Source organism: Heloderma suspectum, chromosome 4, assembly GCF_057233095.1.
Source record: "Heloderma suspectum isolate Gila_16-S chromosome 4, 16-S_ref, whole genome shotgun sequence".
NCBI classification, from domain to species: Eukaryota; Metazoa; Chordata; class Lepidosauria; order Squamata; family Helodermatidae; genus Heloderma; species Heloderma suspectum.
In genome coordinates, this window is record NC_139461.1 from 252,525,806 (window position 1) to 252,553,062 (window position 27,257).

The window sequence follows — 27,257 nt, forward strand, 5'->3', positions numbered from 1 at the left end:
AACAAAGGGTTGTATCCAATGTTAGTCTAACTTAAGTCCCATTCAGTTCTATGGATCTACTCTAAATAGGACTAAAATTGGATACAACCCAAAGACCTGAAATCAACCCCCCCTCCCAGTCCTTGAGGTGTTTCATGATAAGAAAGGCTTTGTTACTAGAGCGCTAATAAAAAACCCAAAACTATTATTCAGTTACTGTGATAAGATCAAGTGTTTCTGCCCAGCACAATCCACTTTTCCCGTCCACGTTTGCTCACCTGCCACATTCAGAGGAGCCCCTGCTTTAGATCACCCCGTGTTTAAAAACCCGGGAAGCAAGCTTCCAAGTCACACAGAGCTCTTCTTCAGGTTGGGATGTTCACGGAACCCCGCCCCCCGCCCCCGGGTCCACGTTCACCCAGCACAGTCTGCAGGCCAAGCGCGGCTCTAGCAGAAGTAGCACGCACGCGATACCCTCCGAGCGACTGAGTGGAAGCGCGCCGCGATAACCCCTGGCCGCCTTCCTCTCCCCGCCCCTCTCTTCCTCCGGTCTTCTCCCCCGCGCTTCTCCGAACCTTTTGACTCTGTTCCCGCCCCCCCCCCGCGGCTGGCACCGCCCCCCGGCCCAGGCTCGCCCCAGGCTCCTCCTCTCCGCCCGGCGCAGCCAGTCAACGCGAGGCTGTGACATCAGCGCAGGGGAAGCCGACCCGGGGAAGGAACGGGATTGATACATTGTAGCGATTCCTTTTCCTGTCTCGGCGGTTCGACAGAGGCAGCGAGCCGGGCGCGGGGGCCGAGCCGGGGTTGGGGCGGGAGGGGCTCTTCTCCGAAGGGGCGGCCGCGTGTTCCGCAGAGGCTCCAGCGGAGGCCGGTCGGCTCTCGGGACCCGGGTGGGCGCCGGTTCACAAAGAAGAACGGGCGCGTCTCTAGCCAGCCGGCGAGGAATTGAGTTTTGGTCCGGGCTGTTTTGCGCAAACTTCCTACCGTCGGGGAACGAGGGCGAGGAGGAGGAGGAGGGGCGAGGCGGACAGGGAGGGAACCGCTCTTGGCTGCCTCGGCTCCGGACGGGACGATGCTGTCCAACTCTCAGAATCAGAACCCGCAGGTACTTTTCCCCAACCCGCCGCCGCCTCCCCCGCCGCCGCCGCCGCCGCAGCAACAGCAACAACTGGCCCAGCAACAGCAACAGTTCCCCCAGTTCCATATCAAGTCCGTCCTCCCGATCAAGAAAAATGCCATCACGGACGATTACAAGGTCACCACGCAAGTCCTGGGGCTGGGGATTAACGGGAAAGTTTTGGAAATCTTTAACAAGAAGACGGGAGACAAATTTGCACTGAAGGTAAGGCTGATCGGAAGTGGACCTGTTGCCTCTTTATGTTCTATTCTGGTCTATTTACTGTCATCATTTGCTCTTTGAAAAAAAAAAAGTTTTATCGGTGCTCTGGGACGAATCCAGAAAGTTAAGTTTCTATTAGGCTGCAGCCCTAAAAGTACGTGGGACTTACTTCGGAGTAAACGCGGTTAGGATCGGGTTTCGTAAGGCCCTCTGGAAGGAGCGTTTCTAGACCTTGCGCGTTCTAGATGGACCGGTGTAGAACAATAAAACTTGTTCCGTGTAAGTGCGTGACGTCTGTCTATCGGGGGCGGTTGATCGTCGTGGGTATTGAGTCTAGTTTAATCCCCACACAATGATCGAAGTTAGAACGGGGGCGCTCTTTTATGGCCTGTAAAAAGTTCACCACTTACTCACCGTTGGAAACTTCTGTGTCTCGCCCCCCCCCCCGCCCGCCCCTTATCTAAGGGAAGGGGCTGTTGATGATGTAATCCCACGGTGGATTTTTCTGTTCCTCCTAACCAACATCACCCTTAAGCAGATTCAGCATTTGAACAAACCAGGAGTTCCCCAAGGGGGATCCCCACAGAAGCCCAAAGAGCGTTTTAAGCTGCCATCCTAGACTCGTTTACCTAGAAGTAAATCCTCTTGAACTCAATGGGGCGTCGTTTGGAATAGGAACGCATATATAGTCAGCCTTGTAAATATAGGCTGGGGGCATTTGATCCTTTTCTCTCCCTCCCCCCGGTTCTTTTCAAGGAGTTGTAGTGTGTTTTGTGACCAGTCGTTTCCTAGGAGCCAACGATCAGAGGTCGGACGGTGTATTCGCTGCTGCAATCTCTTGCGTATGCCGAATCTTTTCTAGCTCTCCATGCCCGTGGGCAGCAGCTGCTGAGGTCGCTTGAGACACCACCAGTCCAGGGCAGAGTGTGATTCGGTTGGAAATGAAATTCCCTTGTGGCTTGCACATATAGACATCACCCTCATTCACAGGCAGTTAATTTTGGCCCCAGTGGGTTCCCTCTTTCCCCTCCTCACCCCACCCCTCCCCATTTATGTAAAGTCCCATTTCTGGGCAACGCCTCCCAAGCGGTTCAGGAGAAAGTTCCTGGAATTTAGAGAATCGGTTAAGTTTCGCCATCGTCTCATAACTGCCTGGGGCCTGCCACTCTCTCCCTCTCCCCCCCGCGCCGCCCCAAGACGCTTGAATAAAGGGAAGGGGAGGAGCTGGGCACGACGTGAAATTGACCAGCAACACGTTTCTGTTTGACAGTAAAAGGAATGTGTTATCTGGGGGGCGGGTAGGGCAATCCTATGCATGTTTGGACAGGGAGAAGTCCTCCAATTCTCATGGCTGGCTGGAGGGATATTGGGAGTTGTAAGACTTTTTTTCTGTCTAAATATGCATAGGATTGCGCTCTTAATGACACACCTTCTCCTAAACCTGGTAATCTGTTCACTGAAGGCTCCGAAAGGGAAGGGACTTCAAAAACAAAACCCCCCATATAATAAATGAACCTCTTACTAAAGAAAATGGAGACTCTCTTAAACTGTCATCTTAACGTGTATGTTGACGGCTCACGTGTCTCTCCACTCGGACAATGGGAGCCGAGCTTAAGGTGGTTTGACTTTCTTGATGCCTCCGATGGGGTCCTTTTATTGTGAATGCTTCCCAAGGTGCTTTCACACATTTACGCTGACTAAAAGCACCTTTGGGGAGCCTCTCCTGTGTGTGTGTGTGTGTGTGTGTGTAAGAAAATGTGAATCTGTGTGGGTATAAAGCAGAAGAGAGCCTTTTAAAATTTCAGTGTACATTCAGACCCAGGGGTTAGGCAACCTGGTACCCTCAAAATGGTTTGGATTACACCTACCATATGCCCAAGCCAGCATGGCCAATGATCAGGGATTGTGGGAGTTGTGACTGGATTGCCTACCTCTATTCTAGCCAATGTAGGTATGAGAGTATTTTCACCCATGACATTAAAAGCACCTCTTTTTCCTGTAAAGTGGGTGTAAAAACTACCTTAGTGAGGATGTGTGCCCAGTGTCAAAATGCCCCATTTTGTTTCCTACCCCACATTTCCACCATTCATGGTTTCATAAATGCAGCGTGCAAGAGGCTCAGAGATTTGTCTACTGTTTTGTGTAAAAACCCCTTTGCATTCAAATAATTTCAGAGCAGCGTCACTTGCTAAAACGTGCCAACATTTTAATTATTTTTATTGTAGTTCATTGTGCCAAGTGCCTATCGGAAATCTCTCCTTTTGAGTTTAAAGGGTACATCTTACAGATGGGAACTAAGGCAAAATGTGTGTGTGTGTGTGTGTGTGTGTGTAAGCCATCCTTCCCCAACCTGGTACCCTCCACATGGGTTTGGATCACAACTCCTATCATCTGATGGGGAGATGCAGTCCAAAAACATCTGGAGGGCACCAGGCTGGGGAAGACAGGTTTGTTTTACTCCACAAGAAGCAAAGCAACCTGGAGGGTGATGAGAGATTTGAACTTGGGACTTCCTGCTCTGGATTCGTCTACTCCATCACCTGGCACTGGCTATTCAGAAAGGCCCACATGGTATAGAAGGTCAGACTTAGACTGGGGAGGCCTGCATTTAAATCCCTGCTTGGCCATGATAGGCTGACCTTCAGCTAGTTTCTCTTTCTCAGAATATTGTATTTCAACAGCTAAAGCAACTTTGTAAATAAGACTACACAAGTTACTGGCCCACAACATTTTTCACAAATTTTCCTGCCCACACTTATTGGGTGAGTGGCTTTTTAGTAGCTTGAGCTAAAAGGCAATATTTTCAGTGGGTAGCTGAGCACTGATTTATAAGTTATGGTTTTGTTTTTGTGAATTGAGAGCTGGCAGAATGAAGTGGGAATGAGCTGGCAGAACCCTGAAGTCATAGAATGGACATACCACCTTAGAGGGCAAGATCAGTTTTGAATCCTCCCCTACATTTATTTATTATAATACATTTATATTGCTTGAAATATTAAAATCCCTAAGCGGTTCATAATGTAAAAAACCCAAACTAACTAATCCAAAACACCTCCTTAAAAGTAGAAAAGTAGCACATGAGTGAGTGGATTAGGACAGAGCCCATCTCCCTGATCTGATTTCTTTTTTACTTACAAGGAGTTCTTTTAATGGGGGATTACTTGTTAATTGGTATTGCTTTTTAAATTGATAACATATTGTTAATCCCACCTTTGTTTATGGTTAAATTTGAGTGATTTTACGTTTTATACGTAAATTTGAGTGATTTTACCTTTTTTTTTTTATGTTGGAGGCTGCTTCGACCCTAAAAACTTAAACACACAAATATAAAACGGCATTTTTCATCTGAGCCCGAAGTTGAACTGCCCACTGTTAAGCCTCAGCATTCCAGCACCTCATTCTTAGGCATAGATCATCCCTCCTACAGTTGATCCAGGGTTAGGAAATCCCAGTTTCCTTATCTATGAAATAGAAATAATGCAAACCTGCCTTGCAGGGCTCGTCTTGACCTCCCTCTTGACATTGATTTGAAAGCTTTATATTATGCATGGCTGACCTCCAGTGGAAATATTGCAGAAGCCAAAACCTTCACATGCATCTGAATGATCTCATAATACTTTGCATAAATCTCAAAGTTTATTTTGTTATTTGTTTTGAAATGTGCCTTCTCATCTCTAGCATTTTAAGTGGTAATTCTACATCTGCTGTCTCTTCCTTTCTCACTTCAGAAGTTATTGGGTGTGTGAGGATGGTATGCAGTTTGCAACATACTACTGAGAGTAAGATGCTGGCTTTTGTGGCAGTTACATATCATTAGGGTGTGTCCTTATGAACCTTCATTATGATAAAACATCAAATGTAAACCAACCACAAACAAAACCATAAAGTATCAACAAAACTCAAGCCTGCAATCTCATGAGATAACTTAACTTAAAAGAATGGAGAGGAGAACGCATAGAATCCACCATTAAGAAAATGGTATTAACTTTAATTGATATTTTTTCATGTGGCTTCTCATATAACACCCTTTTAAATAATGGTTAAGGGAATGTGGACTTTAGAATGGGTGGGGAACATGTGGCCTTCCAGATGTTGTCAGGCTACAGTTCTCAGCGTTCTTGATTATTAACCATGCTGGCTGGGCCTGAAGGGAGCAACATCTAGTAACATCTGGAGGTCCACATCTTCCCCACCCCTGCTTCAGAAGGACAAAATCTAGTCTGACAAATCTATGGAATGTTACTCATACAAGACCGTCCTAGTTTCCAAGTGTACGTTACAGTGCAATTCTATACATGTCTACTCAGAAGCAGCAATGTGGGTTTTCTAGAAAAAAATTGAATAGGAAAATTTCTCTTTTTAAATAATTATTTTTACTAAGTTTTAATTCACATGTTTCAATGTAATTAATGAGTATATAAAAATATTACAACTTTTTCAACTAACAAAACACATATATTACATAGGCTACTTTGCATAGGGTCATTTGCATTGGACATTTTTCAGTTTGCATTGGAAAATCACTAGAGTGATCTAACTTAGCATGTTACTAAATGCAAGTAAAATAAATAACAGAGTTTTTTTTAAGTACCCCATAAGTTTTTTGGCCCAATGCATTACAAGTATCTGACCTGAAATATTTGAGGGGGGAAATGAAAGCACACTCGCTGTGGTTTAAATGTTATATAGCCTTGTTTTGTTGGAATTCTTGTAAAAATTTAAAGACAATAGCATGTAAAAAAAGATACTGAAAACTGTAAATACACTAATTCAGCCTTGCCCAGTCTGGTGCCCTCCAGATATGTTGGACTACAACTCTCAGGATCCTTCAGTCAGCATGGCTTGCTGGGGATGCTGGGAGTTGTAGTCCAACACATATGGAGGGCTCCAGGTTGGGGAAGGTTGCATTAATTCATTTTAGCAGCCCAAAGATCTGTGCATGATATGCCAACAACCACTTATCTGTTGCAATAGAGTTCAGCTTTCTTCCACTGAGGTTGTTGGGGCATCGTCAGTTTCATTGTCACTATCTATTAGTTTCATTTTACACTGAGACATATAGGTATTTCAATGACATATTTATTCTCTCACATACTTGCTTGGGGTAATCACCTGAACAACATTAATTGCAACTTTGACACTGCTAAGCTTGCCTAATAATGTATTGGCAATTGGCATCTATTCATTGTTACTAATGAACTTAAGAAATGGGAAATTTTCCATGGAAAAATAAAGCACTGGAAAAATTTTCTGCCCGACATCATTGCTCAGAAGTAAGCCCCATTGAGGTCAATGGGATTTGCTCCAAGGTAAGTGTGTATGGGATTGCAGTCTTAATATTTTTTCAATAAGGTTGAGTTTGAATTCTGTTAAAGACGGAGCATTGTGGTATCTCATTTACTGTGGCATAAGTGGTTCATGTGTGTGGAGAGCATGAACCCTTTTGGAAAGGCTCCCCCTTTAAATGTCTTTGAAAATGTAATGCAAACTCTTAGGTGAGACAGGCACATATTTTCTATTTCAGAAGAGTGGGACAGTCTATATTTTAGACATAAACTTGCTCCCACACATTAGCTGCTGAAAATGCTGTACATTATCCTGTTAATTGCAAAGATAAAGAAAAAACAAGAAGTCTCCTTCTGTTGCAATTAAGTCTTATTTCCCCTTTTTCGGAAACATCTGCTTTAAAAGTAACTGAAAAAACCCAGGCATTTCTCACAGAAAGAGAAATCTACCATGTTCCTCCATCAGAATGTTTCTGTACAGCTATAAATGCTGAGCTTAAAAACAGGCTGTAGAAAATACTTTTTTACTTAATCAGCCGAATGGCAGATTACTGCCTTTTGCCTGAGAACATGCACATTTATCACTATTATTATGTCTGAGACACACTAATTCTGTCCCCTCCTTTAAGCTGTAAATGAGTGGGCTCAGGCTCTGTTTTGACAGAACACTTTTAAATCAATTTGGCGGTTGCCTGAGCCACTCTAAATTGTAAGTTTCCAATACTCCCCCGTGTGAAAGAATCGGAGGAACAGGGGTTCCAGCAGTAGAGAATGAGCATGTGCCAGCATCTCCATGGCCACCCTGAATTAAAATACGGGGTGAGATAAGGTGTGCTGGTCTCTAAGCACCATTCACCTTGCCGACAGCAGCGCACAATGCCACAGGCATGCACTGAATCTAGCTTTGATTTTTTAGTCATCTGGAGCCAATTAAAGTGAAGTTTATTGCCTGGGAGTAATGCATTAGTGTTGAGTGATAAGTTGCAGGTGTTTAAACTTTGTTCTTAGAACTTCTATTACATTCCATCTGTATATGTCCCATATCAATAAGTATGTGTCCAAATTTGATGACAATAATACCAATCATGTTGGACCATAGTTAGTGAATTGGAGCAGAGGCGCAGAGGGGGCCATCTCTATTGTTGACCTCTTGATGTTGCCTTGGGCAAATCACCTCACCTGACCCCTGTATGCTCTTTTCTTTCCACTGAAGAATAATAAAAAACTAATAGCATTTATGTAGTGCTTTGGGTATTCTAAGGGGTTCACCTTATTTCAGCCTTCCTAATAGCAACCCTGTACAATAGGTCTGTATTATTCCCATATTGCAAATGGGGAGTTCAAGAGATAATGACTTGCCTAAGACCGCTATCCTAAATTCAGGGCATGGAGAAGATTTAAACTGGTGGGATTTGGGGGTTTATCTCTCAGTACGGTAGACTCACCAGAGTGTGCCGTTGTTGGCAGGACTGATTAAGATCATACCAAACACAATTGTGCCAAGCACAGTGAAACCCTGACTTTAGCTGAGGCAAGTGTTCTGTAAAATCCTGGCAATCATTGTTTGTAGACACAATATTTCTGTCAAGGGCTCCTTGGAGGGCTCTCTCAGTCTAATCCAGTAGCTAAGTCCAGACACAGACAAAGGGATTCCTTTCAAAGCTTTATTCTTCTTTTACAACTTAACAACTATACCGTTTGCAACTAGATCTGAGCAGCACAGTACCTATGCCCTAAGTTGGAACAGTTGGTCCCCGTTTGAAAGGGAATTACTGGCAGACCCCTGAACTTAAGGACTAGGGAGAGTCCCTCCCCTTTTCCCTTGGATCCTCTGGGCGCAGCCGTTGTTTGCGCGCCAACCTGGCACTTCGCCTCCTTTCCGCGCCCTCCATCTGGCGCCGCTCTCAGCGTCTGCGTCGCGCATCCACCAAGTCTGCTATCTGTGCTTGGTCACTCCCTGGACTGCTAACTAAACTAGGAATGCTGGGGGGAGGAATCTCCGTCAGCTGTTGGCCCTGGGAAAGAGGAGTGCGCTCCTCTCCCAGGAGCGACTGCTCTTCCTCAGAATCAGAACTACTCTGGGATTCTATGGGCTCAGTGTCCACCCTGACAATTTCTTTGGCCCTTCTAAGAACATAAAAAGAGCTGTGCAGACCAAGGGTCCATCTAGTCCAGCATTCTGTTCACACAGTGGCCAACTAGTTGTTGACCAGGAAACCACAAGCAGGACACAAGTGCAACAGCATTGTCTTCTCCATGTCCCCCAGCAACTGGTATCCATAGGCATACTGTCTCTGAAACTGGAGGTAGCACATATCATCAGGAGTAGTAGTCACTGATAGCCTTCTCCAGGAATTTATCTAACCCCCTTTTAAATCCATCCAAATTGATGGCCATCTCTACATGTTGTGGTAGCAAATTCCATAGTTTAAGTATGCGCTGTGTGAAGAAGTACTTCCTTTTATCTGTCCAGAATCTCCCACCAATCAGCTTCATGGGATGACCCCGGTTTCTAGCTTTATGTGAAAGGGAGAAAAATGTCTCCCTATCCAGATTCTCTGCACCATGCATAATTTTGTACACCTCTATCAGGTTACAAAGAGTCGGACACGACTTAACAACTGAACAACAACAACAAATCATGTCTCCCCTTACCTTCCTTTTTTTCCAAGCTAAACAAACCCAGCTGTTGTAACCATCCCTCATAGGAGACTTGCTCTAGCCCCTTGATCTTTTTAGGGTGCAATCCTATGGGGATAGGTGGCCGCCTCTGAACTTGGAGGTGACCGCCTGTCCAATGCAGGGCAGGAGAAGCATGGAAGGAATCGTCCCCGCTGTGCTTCAGCTGCTCTGCATTTGCGGCTAGGCAGCTGATTTTGGCTGTCTAGCCACGGGAAGGCAGAGCGGGAGAAGTGGCTGCCAGATGACACATAGGATGTGTTGTATTCGCATTTCCACCTCCCCCACCCCGGAACACCCCCCGGAATGCCCTGTTTTCGCCGCACCATGCTCCTCTTCTGAGTGCGGAGTGTGGGGCCATTCTGAGCTGCCTGCGAGGCAGCGTGGGGAGCGGGGAAGGTTGGTTCTCTGGGAACCAACCTCGGAGCGCCGGCTCTGAGGTTGGATTCCGGAAACCGACATATCCTATGGCCATCTAGCCACTGACTAGTGGTCATATGATTGCTCCCTCAGTTGCCCTTTTTTGCACTTATTCCAGCTCTACAATATCTTTTTTTAAGTGTGGGGGCTGGAAGTGTACACAGTATTCCAAGTGTCATACCATAGATTTGTATAAAGGAAGTATGACATTGGTAGTTTTATTCTCTCTGGAGGGGAGCTTTTCCTTTAACTCCTTCCCTTCCCTCTCATGGTGAATGACTTTAAGCAGTGAAGGCTGGTAGCTCCAATGTCAGTAGGATGGTGAATCTGCTCCGCGTTTCAGTCAGAACTCTAAAGGAGCTATTCAAAGTGCAGAGCCCCACTGACATGGAAGCCACCAGCCTCCCCGAGTTTAAGCAAGCTGTCAGATGTATCAATTTCAGCTCGAAGTGCAGCATTGTAAGTGACCCTTTCCTGTTTTATTAGAACTGCTGCATTGTTAGCTGAGAGTTCTGGCAGATGAAGTTACTTTGTTGTTTACGTCAAGGCTTATGGAGTTCCCTCCACAACTCATCAGTGGAAGATCATTCGATTGATAGTGGTTGAAGGGGGCATATAAATGAATATGCAGCATATAAATAGAAATGCATTGCTTTCATTCAGTAATTATCTGTGTCTATATATGACTAAAGGGAGCAATTTAGCAATATCAACACAAAAACAATAACTGAAAAACCAGCTATCAGGAAATAATTGCAACAGGACTTGCCTTGTTTCCGGTGAAGCCACAAAGGTTTGGAGTAAGTTATTGCCCAGAACTAACGTTGAAACTCCCTGCAATTTCATATTTAGGTTTTGATGCAGGCATTGAACATCAGATGCTTTCCATTGGAGTTTCTTGTTTTATGCACTCAGGGGAATGAATGCAACCTTTGCCTCAAAGGGAAAACAATTGTAAACCTCATGAATATTAGATTACTGCTTCTGGTGATGTTTGGCCCTCTTGGGAATTCCACAGAAAGGGCTTCTTGCTAAATCTGTTCCCATTTCAGGTGCTGTTACATGACAATTTCATTAAGACTCTTTGCCCTTCGGGGGAAGTTGTTATAAAACATGAGAGCACTTGCGTAATGTCACTTGCCTTCTTTCCATCCTCAAAGTCCAAGCTGGTGTGTGTTTATGCTAAATAAAATGGTGAGTTTCTCAGGCAAGTATTTAAGTAACAAGGGTATTAAAGATATTTAGCTTGTTAAAGAATTGGAACTCAGCAGCATGAAAAGAAAATCTTGCAGTTAACTTGCTTTTTAAAAATTTTGGCTGGCTACTGATCACTGTAGTACAAAATGAAACTGGAAACGCACTCTGTAGTGATTAGACACTAGATGGATGATATTCTGGAGGTGACGGACTCGACCTTCGGGGAGCTGGGGGTGGCGACGGCCGACAGGAAGCTCTGGCGTGTGCTGGTCCATGAAGTCACGAAGAGTCGGAAGCAACTGAACGAATAAACAAGAACAGTTATTAGACCTTGGCCTGTTGCAGACAATGAGTTGTCTCTGGAGCAGTTCAGACCTGGATACTTCTCTAGAAAGCAATTCTGTTAAGTTGCAGGAAACTCTTAACTTTCTACTGACATTCAGACTAGTAAATAGCTCATGAAACTCAGTACTGGCCAAGAACCTTGGAAGACTCGTAGCGTATTGCCCTAATCAGTTGGCAGTTTGAAACTTAAGATTAACATATGGCCAGTTATTTGAGAAAATGAAGTAGTAACCTTGTTTGGACTAACATCATGGGCTAAACAAGCCATGATGACTTGTTTAAGCCGTGTTGTGTGCCGGGTGCGATTTGCCATACCGTGGCTTGTCATGTCATCCAAACCCAGGCGGCCTGGCTTGTCTGAAGAGGAAACAACCCTCAAATGTGAACTGGCCCAGTGAGATCTTACTCTCCCCCACCCCAAGCTGCTGAAACCCTTTGATGGAAGGCAACGAAGCGTGCATAACTCTAGAAAATCTGGAGTATATAGGTCAGGGCTGACTTTATCTGGACCTGTTTAATGCAGATGAGCTTCTGGCATTATGTGATGCAGATTGCAGAATTAGGAAAATGATGTCTCAGATGGTACATTCTACCCTGATCTATGTTTACAACTAAGTTTTATGTGAGATCCAGGGTCCATGTGTGACTGTCTTCGGTAATTCAACTTTACATGAAAGGATTTTCAGGTGTCCTGGGGCAGAGGATGTTGGAGGCTTTGCTAAACCTGCTTGGATATATGCAAATAGCTTTCTTTAGGGTGTTTTGCACCCTGCCGTGTGGCACAGCATTACATTTGGGGCTGCTTAAAAATGGGAGTTGTCTTGAGCAAGCTTTACTCTGATGCTAGGGGAAGCGGAAGGTAAAAGGAAGAGGGGCCGACCAAGGGCCAGATGGATGGATGATATTCTGGAGGTGACAGGCTTGGCCTTGACCTTGGGGGAGCTGGGGGTGGCGACAGCCGACAGGAAGCTCTGGTGTGGGCTGGTCCATGAAGTCACGAAGAGTCGGAAGTGACTGACTGAATAAATAACAACAAAAAGCTTCAGCTATGAGAATGAACTGGCACGGCCAACGTTAGGAAGATTGTTAGAAAGATGTCATAGAATCATAGGGTTGGAAGGGGCCTATAAGACCATTGAGTCCAGCCCCCTGCTCAGTGCAGGAATCCAAGTCAACGCATCCCTGACAGATGGCTGCCCAGTTTCAAGGGGCTTTGGCTTGTTCTCTGTTAGTTATTGAAAACCACTTGAGATGCTGTCTGTATTATAGAGTTCCTACAGGCCTGTGGTCCACCACTGTGATTTCTGATTACTAACATTTATGTTTGTTAATATTTAAGTGTAACAAGCCCTGCCCACAGGCTTACAATCTACAGGAAATATCCATATCTATGTACAGTTAAAACCATTTTTATTCCACGTCATTTGAGTCCTTATCTGACATGTGGGGATTTTCTCTCTTTTTCTCACTATAGTACAGCCTTCCCCAACCTGGTGCTATCCAGATGTGTTGGACTACAACCCCCATAATTGAGGATGGAAGTTCTAGTCCAACACATTTGCAGGGCCTGAGGTTGGGGTGGCGGGTCTGCTGCCAAATGTGGAAAAACAAAAGCTGCCCATTATTAGCTTGTGAGTCTTTGGCTACCAATTCCATGCCCCCACCCTGCCCTTTCACAGACACTTTAACAATTGCACTGTTCACAGGGGTGGGGGCATATACCTGCTTATTATCCCTGAAGGGAGTCCCTTTTGTCCAGTTGATAAGCTTTTTCACTGGTGTGGCTAACCCAGTTGCTAATGATTAGTCCTTTAATCCTTCATTTCATAATGGCAGTCTGCCCAACCTATTTCAAAGCTGAGGGACTTCGATTTCTTCTGATTGGCTTCAAAGGGGATTCAATCAGTTTACATCTAAGGATGTTTTCACAAAAGAATGTAAGAGTGCCTTTTCATGTGGAATTGTCACTTTCGAATGTAGTATGTAAGATGGAAAGTGGAAGAGCCATTTTGAACTTCAGCACACGTATCAATCATTCTAGGTTTCTCATTTGAGTTAGACACTGGGTAAATGCTAAAAAAAGTTTTTTTAAAAAAATATGTCACCTGTTTAAAATATCATTAGTATTCTGGCTGGGGTGTATTTAACTGCTAATTTATTTCATTGGTCCAGTCAGACATAACTTTCCAAATGTCCAAACCATGGTTTAAGAGTTCAGTAATATGTTTTGGCTCACGTGCTCCCTCCTTGCCTCATATGTTCAAATTCCTCTTCCCTTCATCTTTTGCTGTAATCATAGTTTAGCAGCATTTGGAGACTGGGAACTCTACATTTGAATTGGTTCATTGTTTTCTTTTCTAATTGTTGATTTAATTATTTCCACTTCTACAGTATGTAAAAAGAATAGGATTTCATTATTCAGGTGGGTTTTTTCCCCCACACAACATTTTAGGGTTATTAATTTAGCGCAGGGGTGGGAACTTCTGGCCCTCCAGATGTTTCAGCCTTTATCATACCTCATCATTGGCTATGCTGGTATCAGAAATGGATCGTCCTTCCCCCTTCGCAATCAACACCACAAGGAGACAAAGATTCAGGCTAATACTCCATTATTTTGCTAGAAAGTAGCCTCTTTATAAATGCAGATTCTAGGAAACTCTCAGACTGCCTCAGTCCCCTAAACAACTAATCTACAATCCCTAATTAGAGGAGATGGAACCCAGGGTAGTGAAGTTGCCAACAGTTTATGCATGAACATCATGGCCAGACTTGCTTCACAGTGATGCCTCTCCCTTAGGGTGGCTCCCTCCTACGTTGGCTTCCAAGAGCGGCTATCCTGGCTGAGCATCTGAGCCTTGCCCCTAACTTTTCCTGCTTTGTTTTGCTTTGCGACGTGCCTTAGCATCTCACACCCCTCTTCCTCCTTGGAATTTTGAGTTCTTATGGTGGGGGGCAGGGACTCAGCCTGGGCCATCTGCTTGTCAACGTCTTCGGAGGAATCTCTCCCAGCATTTTGGCTTACTAGGGATGGTCCCTCCCCCAGCCCTTGAACTAACTGCTCCAACTCTGATTCAGAATCAGAGCTGTCAAACATCTCAAGGTGCTTGGACTCATCCCTGACAACTGGCGAGGGCTGATGTGACTGTCAGCCAAAACATCTGGAGCACCACAAGTTGCCTACTTCTGCTTTAGCATCTGTGCTACCATTTATACAGAAGGGTGTTTGGAGTGATGGCTACTCATAACCAGTCTGAGGATATGGCATAGGTTCAACTTCACTTTAGTCATCTATATTTATTCTGCATATGCCCCTCTCCTAGTCATGATCTTGGATACAAAGAGCGTTGTGGCATATTACCCAGTAGTAGTTTCCTTTCAACTACAGTTAGTTTTCAGGACTTGGATCCTTTTTTGATTTTCCTGAAAAGTTTTGTTATATGCATGAGGGGTCCCTCTGATTTTTGTTTATATGGGGTGCACATCTTTTCTGACGAGAATATCCAGCCATGTACTTTCTAATATTAGCTGATTTTAGTTGAAGTCCAACATCATAGTGGAGCCAGGGCTCCCAGGGACTCAGTGCCAGCACTTTTTTGTTAGCAGGGATGTGACATCATCTGCCACCCCACTTAAATTCCCTGTCCCCTCTAAGCTTAACTGTAATCTTCACAGTAGCTGGGGGGAAATGAATTGTCCCAGCAACAACATTTTGTTCCCTGTTGTAATGCAGATTATTTTGGAATGGCTCAGGCAATTAAGACCAATTAGTGTGACAAAAGACCTGCTCCTGGTGGAGACTAAAACTGCTATAACTGGTTTGTTGATTTGGATCAACACTGCTGCCTGAATTTTTGGACCCTTTTTTTAGTCCAGAAATTCTGAGCATGGCTATGGGGACTGTCATGATGAGTTCCTGCACTTCAAACATTGTCACTACACTACTATTGAAGTCAGTCCTTAATGGCGTGGGATTAGCCTTCCACAGCTGGTGCCCTCCAGACTACAACTCCAAGCATTCCTGACTATTGGCCATAGTATTGGGAGCTGATGGATATTGAAGTTCAAAATGTCTGGAGAGCACTAGGTTGGGGAAGGGTGAATTGAACTAGAGCTGTGCGCAAATGTTCTCTTAAAATCCACCACCCTTTTTGTGGGCAGAGCAATTGGGGGGACAAGTTCAATGAATTTCTCCAGGGGGAGGAGAAATTCTCAACAGTTTCTCACAGGTGGCGCTCACCGTTGGCTGGGTTGTAGCACAGCTTCCTTTTCATACGGGGTTTCGGTTTTATTGTGCAACTGTGTAAGCAGGCTGGCCCCAATGAAGGTAGAGGGTGTGTGTGTGTGTGTGTGAGTGTGTGGAGGGGTGTGTAAGTGTTGTGTCTAGCTCCAGGGAAGAGGTGGAGCTAGCGCTGAGCCAAATTTTCCTGAAAGATTTCTTCCCCGATGAAAGGCTTTCATTTTTCTGCCTCATTCTCAGGGTATTTTATAATTTATTTTTGTGGCATTCTTGAGCTCACCTAATTACTGCGAGGTGGCCGAGAGTGCTGTGTGTGTATTTTCTTTCTTTTACGTAACTCTCTATTGCTCTCCTGCCTCCCAGGCTGCCTGCACTTCCTGATTTGAAAAAGGCTCTATGGGAGGAATTACCTCATGATGTCTTCCCCTGGGCTTTAATTGAAGTGTGGAAAGCTGAGGAGGCTACAGGGTGTGGGAGAGAGAATTGTAGTAGGGATGTACGAAAGTCACGTACCTTTTCGAAGGGTGACATTCGTGGGGGGGGGAGGCGCTCCGTCCCTTCCCCCAAAATTCTGGCTGGGGGGGGAGGCACTCCATCCCTCCCCCCCGAATCCTGGCCGGCTCCGCTCTGCAGGGATTCTGTGGAGCCGCTGGCCGGCTCCACCAGCGGCTGGACATCTGACCGCTGGCTAGCAGGGACGCAAATGGCGGTGGCCGTAGCCACCGCCGTTTGCGTCCCTGCAGTCAGCCGTGTATGATGGCTGATTTAAAAGAAAGAAAAAAAAAAGCGTGTATGCAAATGGCGGCGCCCATGGGCGCCGCCATTTGCATTCCTTATTTTGGCACGTCTTAGTCTACGTAAACATTTACGTAGACTAAGATGGCGAAAATAAGGGGAACGCGCTATTTGCGTTCCCCTTATTTTCGCCATCTTAGTCTACATAAATGTTTACGTAGACTAAGATGTGCCAAAATAAGGAATGCAAATGGTGGCGCCCATGGGCGCCGCCATTTGCGTACGCGCGTTTGTTTGTTTTTCTTTTAAATCAGCCGTGATAGGCTACGTAAACATTTACATAGCCTATCACGGTGTTTTTTAAAAATCAGGCCGTGATAGGCTACGTAAATCTTTACGTAGCCTATCACGTTTTTATGTTTTTTGTTTTTTTTAACTGGAAATGGCGGCAGCGGCAGCCGGTCGGAAGACCGGCCGCACCCGCCGAACCGTCGCCGGAGCCACCGCCGCCAGGAAGATCTGCCTAAGGTAAGTCCCGTCCCGGGGGGGGCAGGGGGGGTAGACCGTTCCGCTACCGATTTCGGGGGGCTGAATGCGCTGGCATTCGGCCTCCCCGAGATCCGTGGCAGAATTCTCTGACATCCCTAGATTGTAGAATGATAAACAGGACACTTGGGCACACTGCTTGGCTACCTTGTATGTAAGGTAAGCACAAGAACCTCATCCCAAGCCATAAGAATTTCTCAGAAATTTTCTTCACCACTGAATTTCTTTTTGAAAACCATTTATTTTCTATCAGATTGTATGAGAATGGTAAAAAAAAAAAAAAGTGGGAGAAATTCTCAGCGCAGCACTAGATTCTTGATTTGTTGAAGTGTCTGCTGTAGCCATAGTCAGAGGTGACTGTAATCAGGATGGGCTTTAGGTTTTATCTTTTGTTGCTTTGTTCTTGAGTCACACCTAGAATTCTTTGGGTTAAAAATCCTCCCTCCTTGCAGCCTCAAATGCAAAGGGGTCAAAAGTACTCTTGGTCAGGACAGGAGACAGTCCTGCTGCTTTTTGTTCTCTTGTGCCCCTCAACAGCTGGCCATTGTGCTGGCTACACTGGGTGGATGGGAGCCTGGAGAATGCCGCAGCTGTGGGTCAAAGGACCCTTGTCTCTCTACTGCTGCATTCTCTTCTTCTGCTTCCATGAGATGGGAGAAAGCAGCAGTGCAGACCCAGAATACAATGTTGTCTCCAGTGTTTCCCTGTTTTCCAGCTGTTCTTCTTCACCCAGGCTCCAGGGAAGGGTATAAGTGAGTTCTACAGAACCATAGATACTTTTTTCTTTTTGAGGGGGGACAAAAGCTCCCTGTATTTTGGAAGAAATGGCCTAATCTTTTAGGAGTCTCAGGAGAATGCAAGGGGCTGGATTCTACCCTTAAAGGCAGCCTAAAAATAATTTTAAATTAAAAAAAATGGAAATGGTAGTACATGGCCTTCAAGTTCCTTCTGCCAGCCCTGTGGTTCCATTGATAATTAATTCCCTTGGGATGAAACATGACTGTCTAGAAAAGCATCTCTCACACTGATTGATTCTCTCTGCTCACATTTTGTTCTGAATGATAAACCTCTTGGCAGGGGCCACCTTGCTGCTATGTCCTTGGCAGGTCCTACCATGTTAATGGCACTAAACAGTAGTGGCTTATCCCATCATGTCATCTCTCTAGCTTCTCTGATCAAGCATCTCCTTTTGAGGAGCCATTTCTAATAACTCTTCAATTGTCTGTCCTGAGTTCAAGTAGAAAATATTTCTCTTGCTATCCCAGGTTATTTTGTGGTTCCCTTTTGAGTTATCTCTAGATTTTACCCTGGCTGACGAGCCCCATAAATTACCCTTTTCCCATTTCTCAGCCTGCAGGAATCCTCCATTCATCATTGCAGAACCCCCTACTGCAGGAATCCTCCATTCATCATTGCAGAACCCCCTACTGCAGGAATCCTCCATTCATCATTGCAGAACCTCCTACTGCAGGAATCCTCCATTCATCATTGCAGAACCTCCTCCTTCCCCGTAGGATTCAGTTTAAAGCCCTCCTGATGAAGTTCTTCATGCTGTGGCCAAACACATTCTTCCCATCCTTTGTGAGGTGCAACCCGTCCCTTGCCAACAGCCCATCTTCCAGGAAGTATAGCCCGTGGTCCCAGAATCCAGATCTCTCTCGTCGGCACCACATTCGTAGCCAGTCATTCACCCGGAGTATTTTTCGTTCCCCTTCTATCCCTCTTCCAGCCCTACTATTCTATGATTCTATGATGAACCTCCAGGTGCTCTCACCATCTGAGTTTTGGGAGGTGTTGACTGGGTAAAGAGCTTGTTTGTTATGACACTTTATATTTGGAATGTCCTACTAGGGAAGCTTTCCTGGCACCAATTTTTGTCTCTTTGACTCCATGAAAAGACTTCTAAAATTTTTGCTCAGGTCTTCCAACATGTTTTAATTTATAACTGATTTTTGCATAGCTCTGCTGGATTTTATTGACTTTTTTTGGCTGCTGATTGATACATAGATACAATTGGTGCTTAGGGAATAGGATTTTTGTTATGCATATGAGGAAATGGTGTGTGTATTATTTCTGTTTGACCCACAGTAATAATGTTAGTATCTGGGAGACGGAACCAGCAAGGCCCCCTGATACCTACTTGATTTGGGGTAAACATGGCATGGTAGCTCCACAGTGTATAGAAACACTTTTCTATGCATAAAACAAAGTAAGCTATGTTGGTCCATAAGAAAAGAATCAAAATCTAAGATCAGGTAATACCTTCATTAGGAGCAACCTTATTGCACCAAATTGTTAAAAGGTTTTGAAATCTCCAGATCTCTTTGTCAGACTGCATATGAGACTCTTGGGGACAAAAGTCAGTGAATCTTGTCTATTACAAGGATTTGAACACTGGTGTCACCCTCCACCCTCCCAAGCATTGCACTGGAGTTGCATACATTTCACTGCAAAGATACAATGACAGATTGCTCTAGCTGACATTTCTTCAAATAAACCTCATCCTATTGCATATTATTTCTGAGGAAAGCCTTTGTCGTGAATCCTGACACTTCATCTTGTTTCCAGTCACAATTTCTCCTGAGAAATCCAAAGTATGTCCTTATTCAACAATTAAGAACTTGAAGCAAAAATGTTACCAAGAGGATTTTCTTGGTCACTTGTCCTTTTCGTTCGTTCTTTCATTTTAGAAAATGTGGCAGTTGCCACAGTGTTAGCTTCTGTCTGTACTGGTTCAGGCTCTGAATACCCATCAATATTTTAAGCATCCAAGTAAGATCATAATGGCCAAAAAGTGATGAGAATGCTGGTACATGTCTTCCAGGCTGAATCACACCCCAGGCTCAAATGTAGCTGTCATTCTGTGTGCGTTCACACATTTGATTCCCGGCTTATTCTACAATAATGCAGGGCTTGGTGTATAGTGCTGCCCACCTGTAAATCTCAGAGTGCTTTGCAGAGAGCAGCAACCAGAGAGCCTCCTATAATGTTTACAGTTTGTCTTCTAGTGGCACTTCAGGCACTTTGAATAATGAGCCTACTTCACCTAAATGCATAATGAGGTGAGGTCTATGCCACAAAGGATTTGCAACCCAGCCCTATTCATTTTTCCTCTGCAGTAAATCCCATAGGTTCGGTGAAAGTAGCATTCTTCCTCAACCTGATGCCCTCCAGTTGTTTTGCATTTCAACTCCCATCATCCTTAGTCAGCAGAAGCAATGGCCAGAAATACTGGGAATTACAGTCTAAAACATCTGAAGGGCATCAGGTTGGGGAAGGCTGGTGTATAGGATTGTAGTCTCAGTCTCAGCACTGGCACTCCTTCAGTGGCATAGGAGCCACGGTAGTGCCTCTCTTTTCCTGCACCATCAGGGTAATGGGAGAAGCCCTGGACTATAGAGGGGGTAAGCACTTTGGTTCTTCCCTTTGCCAGGGTTATGCCAGTTTTTCAAGAGTTTAAAAACTGGGGAATAGTGATGGTGTGGGGTTCTCTTGCATGCTCCAGGGCTCATTGCATTACTTCAGTGACATGGGAAGGACAGCACCACCGCAGCTCCCATACCTTTGAAGTAAAGCTAGTAGCAGTTCTTTTTCCTGGAGAAGAGAAAAGGCCAAGGAAAGGGGAGCTCATCCACCAATTGAGAGAAGGGAAACTGAGGTGCATGCATTAATTATAATGGACCCTCCTGTGAAAAGATTGTTGTCTTGTTTAATGGCATATTTGACCCACAAATTTAAATCACCTCAATGGCCATGCTCAGAACTCTAGGAGTTGTACTCTTGTAGGGCTGCTTGGAAGTCCTAGTTGCATCCTTAGCCCTTCATAGCTCAGTGGTAAAGTTCAATCCTGAGATTTCTCCAGGCTTGGAAAGATCTTTGCCAGAGTGGCCTTGGAGAGCAGATGCCAGTTGGAGGAGGCAATAGTGGATCAGGTGGACAGGTGGTCTGACTCAGTATGGCCACTTCATATATACTCCTTCACTGAGAGCCATGATGGACTGGAATAGGTTTAGAGTTCTTGTGTGGACATTCATCCTCATGTCTCTTCAGTTCCAGTCTAGTTTCTTTATGTTTATCTTTTTGTCCATTCTATTCCTTAGGCAGTATCCAATACTGCTGCTCTGCTTACGCCATTGATGTAGCATTAGTCTAAATGACCTCTAGTGCAATTCCAGTAGTGTATTCTGGCACGATGGGTTCCCCCAGAAAACCCATAGTGCCAGCACATGCTATTGGTCTTGTGCTAGAGGTCACTTATGCTAGTGCTACGTCAATGCTGTAAGCTGAGTGGCAGCACTGGATACTGCCACTGGTTTATGCATACTGGTTTATGGCACCTCATTTTCCCCATTCTCTGATGGGATAATATGTTGCTTTTGTAGAGAGATGTATCAGTTTACTGTGTAGGCCAGGTCCCTTCTCCTGCTTTCCACCAGGCTTAGGATGTGCGAGGCACTGTGGTATACATATAGATACTGTGTAGACTAGGACTGGCAACCTTCAGATGTTTGGACTACAATTCCCAAATCCCAGTCAGCATGGCCAATGGTCAGGGATTCTGGGAGTTGTACTTCAAAACATCTGGAGAGCATCAGGTTGCCTATCCCTGGCATAGACTATAAGCTCTTTGCTCAAGAGCTAAGCAGGGACTGCATACCAATTATGTCTTATATCTGTGCAGGTGCATATGTAAGCATGCAGTTTATGTATCCAGCAAACACATATATTTAAACATGTTCCAGAGAATGGAATTGGCTGTCGCCCACACACATGTAAAGGAAGTCTTAAGAAAGGGCTAGAGGTGATGGCTGGTTGGAGAGGGCTAGCACACACTGCAGAGGAAGTGGACTATTGTGGGTTAGGGAAGGCTTAGGGAAGAACTGGATTTTGAAGGAGGGGAGAGGCATTTCTCTTGTTGTAGGTGTAGATAATCAATTTATTCTTTGAATTAAACACTTAGAAATGAGCAGTGAAGTTGTCAGGTTTGTGGATGACGTCAAATTATTGAGGGTGGTTTAAAAAAAAAAAAAGGATTGTGAAGCGCTCCAAACGGGGTTCTCCGAATTGGGAAAATGGGCATTAAAATGGCAAATACAGATCAATGTAAGCAAGTGTAAAGTGATGCACATTGGGGCCAAAAATCCCAACGTCACTAATATGCTGATGGGATCCGAGCTGGCGGTGATTGACCAAGAAAGAGATCCTGGACTTGTGGTGGATAGCTTGATCAAATTTTCATAATTACAAAAGTAATTAAAAATAAAACTGCCAATATTATACTGCCCTTATATAAATCTATGGTGCTACCACACTTGGAATACTGTATACAGCTCTGGTTATTGCACCTGGAAAATGATATGTAAAGTTGCAAACGGTTCAGAAAAGGGCAAACCAAAATGATTAAGGGGCCAGAGCAACTCCCATCTGAGGAAAGGTTACAAATTCTGAGACCATTTAGCTTAGAAAAAACATGTGAATATGGAGAAGCATAATAGAGGTGTACAACATTATGCCTGATGTGTAGGAAGTGGGTAGAAACAAATTCTCCCTCTCTCATAATAGTAGAATCCAGGGTTATCCCATGAAGCTGATGGGTGGGAGATTCAGGAGACATAACAGGAAGTACTTCTTCACACAGCACATAATTAAATCCTGGAATTTGCTACCACAAGATGTAGTGATGGTCACCATCTTGGATGGCTTTAAAAAGGGATTAGACAAATTCATGGTGGTTAAAACTATCAATGGTGACTAATCATACTGTCTATATTTTACCTCCAGTATTGGAGGCAGAATGCCTCTATATACCAGTTGCTCTAGAACATGCGTGGGGGACGGGGGCTTGTTTCACTTGTGTCCTGCTCATGGGCTTCCTACAGGCAGCTGGTTGGCCAATGTGTAAACAGAATGCTGGACTAGATAGGCCTTTGTCTGATTCAGCATGGCTGTTCTTATGTTCTGATTCTAAAATTCTTTACATCAGAATAGCTGATGTGGAAGGGGGAAAGGGTAGAATTGGTTGACTTTTCACTTCTATATCTGACAGTTTGGATTCCTGCAGCATTTCCTGCTAAATGTCTTCAGCTGTGGTTCCAAAAATAGCCCGGAGCAGGGTCTCCTTTCCTTGGTATCACAGAGACTCTCTTTATTTATCTGTTTGTTTACAGGCAGCAATGACGTCTTGCTAGGACTCCAGTCCTTTAGCGTTCTGGTGGAGGAACCTTGAATCTGTGTGTATCTCTTTTTTTATTGTTCTGTTTTCAGAGTTTCAGTAAATGCTGCCATAAGCTTCTATGAGTAGGAAGTTATCCAAGAGTGGTATAAAAATATAAATAGAATGGTTGTGTCCTGGTTTGACTGAGACTGCCGGCAAGCAGCTATGGATGTGTTCTAGAGCATGTGTTCTAGAGTTTAAGATGGTTTTTAATTTAAAACTATCCATTGTTCATAGAATGGAGTCTGTACAGAAGAGGAAATCAACTGGCTGATTGGATGGCACCCTGGCACCCTCTAGATGCTTTGGACAATAAGCCCCAGCCAGCATGGCACTGGTCTGAGATTATTGGAGTTGTAGTCCAAAGCATCTGCCTACCCCTGGACTAGCTTATTCAAGAGGAGACTGCATGGGAAGTGAATGATGCTTTGAAAATAAATTAGTCTTGAGTAATGCCGCCCCACCCAATTATAATTATTGGCATAAAATGCAACATTAGCTGGGCAAAATGGCTGTAGGAGGTAAGCCATGTGGGCATGTCCAGATGTTTTTAATATAGGGGATCAGAGGTGGTGATTAAGCATTTCTGTTCCAGGCCCTGCTATTGGGGAATGCATGCTAGGTGCTTCATCCCATGCTGGTTCCCCACTGGTCTGTGCAGCTGACAGTGAGAGATTTGCAGTGAATTAATTTAGGCATATGGCAAGTTCACATATGCATGTGTACTGCTTGAGGAGTACTTAAGGAAAAGTACTATATAACTACTAATTATGAACAGCCATCACACATCAGACAATACGGGCAGATCATTTGTGTCACCTGACATCACCTCAAACGCAACACTTCTGAATGAAGACAGTTCAAATGTTTATCTCCCAAGTCCTCCAGTGGTTTACTTGCATATATAAATCAATCTTCTGTCTGTCTTCTCTGAAATCACCAAGGAAAGACCCTGTTCAGTTTCCCCTCTTTGTGTGGTTATGCCTTCTGCTGCCTTTCCCAGTTCTTTTGGTAGTCCTCCCCCTTCCCTTCTCTTTTCCCCCTAAGACTTGTGGGATATTTTGGGTGGCCCATATCACTGGCACTTCCATCTTCTTTTTCATTGCGAGGAAACGCCTTTGGCTTGTAAAAGGCCTTCATGTGTGTCAGGCGGGGAAGTTGCATCACTGGCTTCCTGCAGCGAATGCAGGGATGTCTTTCAGGTTGAAGGGGATTCTGCCTCTTTTCAGGATACCTCTTGTGATGCCAGTTGTGCAAGCTACAGAATGTAACCAGAACCATGTGAAGTAACGTTTTGGTGTGCTGTGTGACCAGGATTAATGCTCCTTAATGCCCCTTCTTGACATCGGAAGGAACAACATTGTGGTAAATCACAGTAACTAGGCCTTTCCCAACGTGGTACTCTTCAGATGGCCAAGCTGGCTGGGAGTGATGGGAGTTGTAGTCCAAACACATCTGGAAGGTGCCTGTTTGGGGAGGACTGCAGTAACTTGTCCTGTTAAATTTTGAAACACTGTGGGTGCTACATCAGTGCTTAAGATCCCTGAATAGAGGCTCCTGCTTTGTCTTTTCTCTTGCTCCAGAGAAGTGAGAAGCAGGGGCTGCCAGCAGCATCTCTTGATGGAGCTGTTCATTCATGGTGAGCCCAGCCCCCTTCCTTCTTTTGTGCATTGCTTTTATCCTAGGACTTTATTCCCTGACCTGGTGCCCTCCAAATGTGTTGGACTCCTCCTCCTATCATTCCCAGCCAGCATAGCCACATCATAGTCCAAGACAACCGGGGGCACCAGGCTGGGGAAAGCCATATTAGAACTTTGCAGCTGGATTTGGATGTGGTTTTTGGTTGGAACTTTAAATACGAGGTGGTTCTACCACTATATCTATATCTAACACCAAAATGCCCCTGGAAAAATCACTCTGTGTTTGAGAGAAGATCCAGCAGTTTCCAGGAGGGTCGCCATGTTTAGCCTGTTGCAGCAAAACTGAGGAAGAGCCGTGTTGAACCTTAAAAACTTACAAATGTATCGTGGCATAAGCTTTTGTGGATAAAGCCTTTGTCAGATGCATGTGATGTTCTCATAAGTCTGCAGATGCTTGTCGATTCCGAGTATCTGAGGGAAGCTAATGTTAAAGCAGCCTGGTTGGTGAAAAAGTTGTCACAGCCTCTTATGTTCTCCTCTCCTTGCTGACCTAGTGAGCACCACATTTTCCCATCTGAGGAAATGGCCATCTCTGAATCTGGCCAGCTTGTATGATGATAAATCTCTTTAGTGTCAAGCCTTGTGTGCAATGGTCAGGGATAGCTTGCTTCAGTGCAAGTGCTGTACACGTTTCAGGTTGTGGCATTTAGGAAGCATGGGGTCTCCTACTGGCTTCCAAGAATAATTGCACTGCCTAACATATGTTTAGTTCTGAGGAAGATCAGGAGGGGCAATATGACGAATACCAATGAGGGTAGCCATGGGGAAGTGAACCCCCCATTACACTCTCAAATGGAAGATGACCATGTCCATAGAGAAGAGGAATATGCTTTCTTCTGGAAGCTGTATTCCATGATAATTCTTCTAATTATGTTGTGTCGGATCCGTAAAAGAAGCAGTGTACCAAGGATAATAAGGCTTCAAGAAAAGCTGATAGTAGCTCACCTTAGCAAGCATTGAATAAATGGAGACAACAGACATTTATGCCAAACCTCACTGCCTGTACCCAAATACTTAGTATTTCTGACATAGTTCCAGACCATGTATCTTCCCCACCCCGGCTTCCCTATTTTTGGGACTTCATTTTTACATTTCTGGCTACAGAGAAAGAAAGCTAGAAAGGAAAATGATATATAGTTGGAAGTACCTCCCTGCTGGTGAATTCTGCATGAATGGCAACACTGTAATGGGGAGAAATGAAAATTAGGGGGTTATTAGTGTGCTTTTCTTTGTTGCCCACTGCAGGTAAAACTGGTTTGTCAGCAGGCTCACCTACATTTGTGAACTCTCCAGCTCCCTCTTGTCAAGAAAGGGCTCTCTCCATTTAACAATGGACTATTCTCTAGAACATTTCTCTCTCTCCTCAACACACACACTCCTTCCCTGGTCTCATATAGGAGCCTTGCATTGTCTGTTCAGGGTTTAGTGTACTCTTACGCTTACAAATTTGCTTACACCAAAGAAATTGTGCTATAGAAGGTTGCATGTTCATGTGATATAGAAGGTTGCATATGCCCCAGGGGTCAAATGATGTGCAGAGAATGAGAGAGGAGCCCTGAAATGGGAGCCCAATTTATTGTGTGCATGCCTATGTACTGGGGCCTTTTTGACGGTCAGAAGTGAATGGGCTGTGAAGATCAGACATGGGCAGACTTCAGGTGAGCAGAATTGGCTTTATTGTTTTACTAGAACCCCAACAGGAGCCAGGTACACCTCTCTACTGTACCCCATGATAAGTACAAAGCTCACCTGAGTTAGTACAGGCCAGGGATTCTAACACCCAAATTTGGGAGTGGGAACCTTTTTATGTGGTTAAGCAGTTGGGAGTCAGAAACCTTTGCCAATCCACTCCAGCCCATCCAGCCATCTGCCAGTAGGTCCCAGTCTACATTCTGTTCACCTCTGATGTAGGTCATTGTCAGGGGACATACCTTCCACCAAGTGGCAGAGCAAAAGGGAAGTACCTGTTTTACACAAAGTGAGCTAAAAGGTTAATAGTTTAGTAGTAAGGCACTTGTGAGCTATTCCATGGTGTCTAACCTCATGCTGTGTCAGAATTTGAGGATGAGCTCCACAGTCTAGATTTCTCTACCAACAATGATGCACAGACATGCCCAGAGCAGTTTCCCAGTCTGACAGTGCAATCCTATATGTGTCCACTTAGAAGTAAGCTTTGCTGAGTTCAATGGGACTTACTCCCAGGTAAGTGTGTATAGCAGGGGTAAGTAACCTGTTTGGGCCTGTGAGCACATTTGGTAATTTGAGAAACTGCTTGGCACCACCAGAAAATGGCTGCCATGAGAGGCATGACAAAGGACAAGTAACCTCCCCAAAAAACTGAGCACAAGAAGAGGTGGGGTCTGAGCATCAACACACTAAACAACTCCTTTTTTTCAACATTAACAGAAATCTATTTCACAGAATGCAATCTCACTCTCTCCTCCCCGCCGTCCCCATGCCAGCCAGCTCATTCTCTCATCTCTTTTCTTCTTTTGCTATGGGTCACCACCCATAAATGCGCTCTCTCTCTCTCTCTCTCTCTCTCTCACACACACACACACACACACCCTTACCCTTTTAT

At 44.7% G+C, this 27,257-nt stretch overlaps 1 protein-coding gene across 1 annotated transcript in view; it reads left to right on the forward strand.

Moving 5' to 3' along the window:
* The first annotated feature begins 645 nt into the window (after positions 1-645).
* Positions 646-27,257, forward strand: part of MAPKAPK2 (MAPK activated protein kinase 2) — a 113,907-nt gene continuing 87,295 nt past the window's right edge. The window contains exon 1 of the mRNA XM_084853351.1: positions 646-1,321. Within this exon, the coding sequence (XP_084709477.1) occupies positions 1,052-1,321 (270 nt within the window). The 5' untranslated portion in view covers positions 646-1,051. The remainder of the gene's footprint in view (positions 1,322-27,257) is intronic.